The sequence below is a fragment of the Emiliania huxleyi genome, assembly GCF_000372725.1.
Source record: "Emiliania huxleyi CCMP1516 unplaced genomic scaffold EMIHUscaffold_717, whole genome shotgun sequence".
NCBI lineage: Eukaryota > Haptophyta > Isochrysidales > Noelaerhabdaceae > Emiliania > Emiliania huxleyi.
In genome coordinates, this window is record NW_005196626.1 from 15,657 (window position 1) to 20,602 (window position 4,946).

General features: G+C 63.2%; 1 protein-coding gene across 1 annotated transcript; it reads right to left on the reverse strand.

Moving 5' to 3' along the window:
- Positions 1 to 215: 215 nt before the first annotated feature.
- On the reverse strand, positions 216 to 1,697 carry EMIHUDRAFT_248918 (hypothetical protein; the record flags this gene model as incomplete). The annotated part of the gene is made up of 4 exons (XM_005761270.1): positions 216 to 272; positions 347 to 868; positions 1,007 to 1,138; positions 1,170 to 1,697. 4 exons carry the CDS (start codon positions 1,695 to 1,697, stop codon positions 216 to 218), a joined length of 1,239 nt encoding a protein of 412 aa, XP_005761327.1.
- Between the last annotated feature and the right edge of the window lie 3,249 nt (positions 1,698 to 4,946).

The window sequence follows — 4,946 nt, forward strand, 5'->3', positions numbered from 1 at the left end:
GCTAACACGGAGTATCATCGATTTCAATCATCGATTCATCGTGTGGGGGGGGGCTGGGGGGGGGAAGGGGGGGGGGGGGGGGCTTGCCTTCGATTCGAGGGGTCGGCAAGGGTTTTCCCCCGGGCCCTCCTCCCGCGCTTCGCTTCGCTCAACAAAACTTGGAGGTTGGAGCACTTGGAGTGCGGTCATCAAACCTCATATCCAGGGCCGGGGAGCTAAGAAGCGCACCCAGCGGGCCGGATGATCGATATCGGGTTGCGGGCAAGAGAGCCCTAGCCCTTGCCCCTGGGGGCTGCGCGCGGTCGCAGAGAAAAGGAGAGAGCGTCTCTGCGCACCCCGGGCCAACTTTGCTGATCGCCGTCCCCGTCTGCGCTCGCGCTACTCTGAGGAACCATCTGGCCTGCTCCCTATTCCCCAGGCAGGCGCCGCTAAGCAAGTGCGCCATTGTCGCCCTAGGCGGGTTCTCATCTTCCTCGGTCCATTGCTGCGCGGCATTCCGCGCGACTGGACACAGCGGGTCTCGCTTTAGTGCCGCCCTCCTCGCCGCGTCCCTCGCGGCCTTACAGACGAGGCAGCCCCTGAGTTCGCTCCTCGTGGCGGCGCCCGGGGTCTCTTTCCCCGCCTCTCCCCGCATGATCCTCTCGTGGTGCGCTCCGTGTGGCACCCCCGCCTGCTGCCGCACCCGCGCTCCCATGACGGTCTTTGTCACCACGTTATGATCATCCACATCGGCGAATTCAATCTCGCGCTCGCCGTGTTGATCCTTGATCCGCTGGCGCTTGTCCCATTTGTGTCTCGTCGTTCCCCTGACCACATCGCTCCACAGCGGCCCCGTCACCCCTGCCGTGTGCGATCCCGCCGTGAGTCCCTCGCCGAGCCGTCCTCGCACCCACTCGTTCGTGTGGCCGCGCGTGGCGTAATAGGTCCTCCGGTCCAGTACCTCCCGCCCCCCCTCTCTGTCTGCCGTCCTCCGGCGGTCCGAGTACACACACGGGCGCGTTCTCACTGCTTCACGGATGACGGCGGTGGCATCCTCAATCTCGCTGGCCCCCATGTATGCCGTCGCCGCGGCGTCGGCGTAGGCGTTGCTAGCGCACCCCGCGTGGCTCGGTACCCACAGGAACGTGACGGATTCAAGCTGGGCGCGATATCTGCATATCCCCTCTAACATCTGCATATCCCTCCCACTCCCGGAGCCCCTCGAGAGAGCCTTTTCGGTACGCCGCCTCGATCTGCTGTAGTGCGGGCTTGCAGTCGCTCAAGACGAGGCACCTCCTGTCCGCCGCATCTTCCGCCGTCGCCATCTTGCGCAGGTAAGCCAGCACCGCGTACATTTCCGCGTCTATCACCTGCCAGTCGTCTGGCAGTCTGCCGCCCCACAGCCCCTGCCCAAACGCGAGCCGCAGCTCATCGTCCCCGCCTTCGAGCTGCCCAGATCCCTCGACGGGTCTCCCGAATCGGGCCGGCCCTTCGTACACCCCATACGACACAACTGGTCGAGGCACGAACCTATCCCCCACCCACTTGTTTGGCATGTCTCTCCCTCCATCCGTCGCAGCGAGGTGCGCGAAGGGCCGCGCTCTGTGCAGCGCGAGGCATATCCTGGCCACCTCCGCATTGAGCCTCTTGTACGCCTCGTCATAAAGCGTCCCCACCGCCCCGGGCTCGCCCATCGTGTGCCTATCCCGCGTGAGCATCGGTCCGTCGGCCGGCGTGCACAGCACTCCTAGCTGGCTCCCCGCTCGTAGGATTCGATCCGCCTCGTGTATGTCGTCGCAGCGCATCACCCTCCCTCTCCCCGAGTCGGGTCGGGCCCTTCTCCTGGGGGTCATGAACACGTCTCCGCCACCTGGTGCCCCCTCCCCCTTCCAATTGATGCGTCGCGGTGCCACGCCCGCACCTGCCCCTCCCGCTGCCTCCTCCTCCTCCCCTAGTCTCCGCCTCGCGTCCTCCCAGGTCACCTTGTTATCCTCGGGTATCTCCTCCTCCCACGCCTTACTCGCTTCCAGCCCGGGCGTCCCCTGTACCTTCTCGCCATCCTCCTCTCCCGTCGCCGGCTTGGCCTTACCCCCGAGATAAAGTGTGCGCCGCTGCCAGTCCACCTCTCTAGTGCGCACCCGCCCCTCCTCGAAAGTGTGTTCGGCGAGGTTGGGACCCCCCATGCACACCTCCTTTGCCGCTGCGCTGTACCCCCGGAACGCCTCTAGCACTACCTCCCATCCGTCTTTCCTGGCTCCGTCACACGTGGCCAGGGCGTCGTCGGCTTTCTTTGTTCCAAGGCCTGCGATTCTCTCCCCGCGTCGCGCCTCTGCCTCTAGCCACTCTCTAAAGGTGGCCGCGACGCGTCGCAGCCTCCTGGCCCTTTCCATGTCCGTCCTCATCGCCTCCGTGGCGCCCATCTCATCGTGCCGCACCCACGAGTCCTCCCAATCTCCCTCCCATTTGCACAGGTACTCCCACCCCGTCTCCTCTCCCTCCTCGCCTCCGAAGCACCTGGGCGCCCTCCTCGCCGCTCTAATCGAAGCCACATTCCAGCTACCCGCTCTCCATGCCTCTACCTGGTTCGCATTGTTTTCTCGCGCCAAGCCGGTTATTTCTTCCGTCAAACTTGTCGGATGGGCTAATAAGCAGGAATTAGCATTCGCCGCGGCGCGCTGCCCTCCCGCTCCGCCTGCCCTCCCTTTGCCTTTGCCTGGTGGCCTGCCTCGCGGCCTCCTCTGTGCTGGGCGCTCTCCTCTGCCCCTGCCGCCGAGGACGCGTGTCGTCCACTCGTCCCGCCGCTGCTGTAGCTCGGTCCCACCAAGCTGGCGGCACAGATGGCGATATTCAGCCTCCTCTCGTTGCCCGTTTGCCAGCCCATGCAGGTCTCGGAACTCTGGCCAGGTCATGAACACTCCTGTCGCTGCGTTGGTGATGTCCGCCCATGCTGCCACCCCGCGCCTCGCCAGGCACCGCGCAAAGTCGCACGCACATTGCCCCTCGTATAGCATTGGGCCTCGCTCTGCTCGCTCCTTCTCTGTCACTGCCCATGCACTCGGGCGCAGCGGGCCCTTTGCCCTCTCTCTCCATCCTGCTGTGCTGAGGGTGTCTGCTCCACTCCTCCACTTGGCCTTCAGGTACGCCTCGATGACGAGGTCATCTGAGAGTTCCTTCTCCCAGTCCCAGGGAGGCTTCCACTCGAGAGGGTTGTCGCTCCTGCAACCCAAGCGCTTCAGTGTGTGCGCGAGGCTGCTCTCCACAGCCAGCCTGGCTGGCTCTCCCTCTGTCGCACACAGCGCCCTGTCCACTTGATCCACCAGCGCAGCGACCGCATAGGTGTATGCGTGCTCCATCTCCATCCCTGCCCCCTCCTCTGCGTCGTACATCTGCAGCTTTGGCACTCCCACCGAGAATCTCCTGGCCCTGAGTGCTGAAGCCCTGACCTGTTCTATAGCCTCACAATCTTCCCATGTGATGACTGTCGACCTGCCATAGTATCCAATTATGCCGCTGAGTGCGAGCGCCATGTTGCGCCTCATCTGCTCCACGGTCAGATGCGAGAGGTTCCCGACGAGCCATAGCGCGCGCTTGCAATCTCTCTTGACCCGTTCCCTCATGTCCTTCTGCCACTCGCCGTTTGCCCATCCAGGTCGCAGCTCGGTCCCGAGATACTTGTACGTCTCGTCCCCCACTAGCTGAGGGATTATTGTCCCGTCTGGCATCTTCATCTCGTACCCCGTCACGTCCACTTCCGTCCCCTCCTTCCAGTAGGTCGCGGACCATGCAGACTTCTTCTTCTTCTTCACCTGCAGGCTGTTTCCGCATATTTTGGTGACCAGCCAGGCGCACTCGAGCGCGAGCTGCATCGTGGCTATATCGTTACTCAACAGCAGGCAGTCGTCTGCATACACCAGCTGCGGCACGCTCTCCCCTGCCGCAGTGAACTCAAACCCCTGGCACAATTTGCTCACTGCTCGCTGCATCACCGCGAGCATGAGCTTACTCCGTGTAGGCGAGAGCAGGCAGCCCTGGCCTAGCCCCTGTTCAATGTCAAACCTCGGGCTGAGCCCATAGCCCGTCTCATATCTGCCTGTTAGCCCTGGCAGGTCGCCGAGCCCTTCCCTCAGTGCCTTCAGCACTCTCGTTACGTCTGCTGGCACACCGGCCCACTCCTCCACTCTCCATTGCACCTCATTGACGACGCTCATGAAATACGTGCCTAAGTCTATGTATCCCCTCACACACATCTTCCTTTCTATCATGCACTCCTCCGCATGGAGCCTTGCCGTTAGCGTCTGCGCAGGTGCATTCATCCCCTTGGTGAAGCCGCTCTGCGAGCCCGGCACCGTGTGTGCCGCCGCTCTGTCGTATTCTGGCAGTAGCATGCGCATCAGCCCCTTCATCGATTGCGGTTGCACCCACAGGTCCCGTCTCCTCTCGAGCTCCTTCGGATCCTCCCCGGGCTTCATCGCCATCATAGCAATCCAATCATTCCACACTTTGGGATACTGCTCCTCCCGCACAATCTCCTGCAGCAGCCTCCAGTACTCCCGCTGCACTCCCCTCGGCGAGAGTCGGATCAGGTACCCATCTAGTTTGTCGCTGCCTATGGCCTTTCCTTTTTTGAATTTCCTGATTGCCGCCTCGCACGCCGACCACGTCAACACGTCATCCGCAAGCCGTCCTGTCCCCCCCACCCCCGGGGGCTGGGCCTCCGCCCTGGCTGGTTTTGTCATTGCTAGGAGCGCCTCGACCGCCGCCATGTCCGCCTCCCTCCGCGCGTTGATCTCCTTCCCTCTCCTCGCCGCGGCGTCGCGGACTTCGTCCCCTCGCACCACGTGTCTTTGCCAGACCTGCTCTCCCGTCGTCTGGCAGGTTACCCACTCGCCTCCCTCATACATCGCAACCAGCTCCCCCCCGCCCGCTCTTCTGCCCATCTCCTTGTTCAGAATCTCGAAGACTCTCCT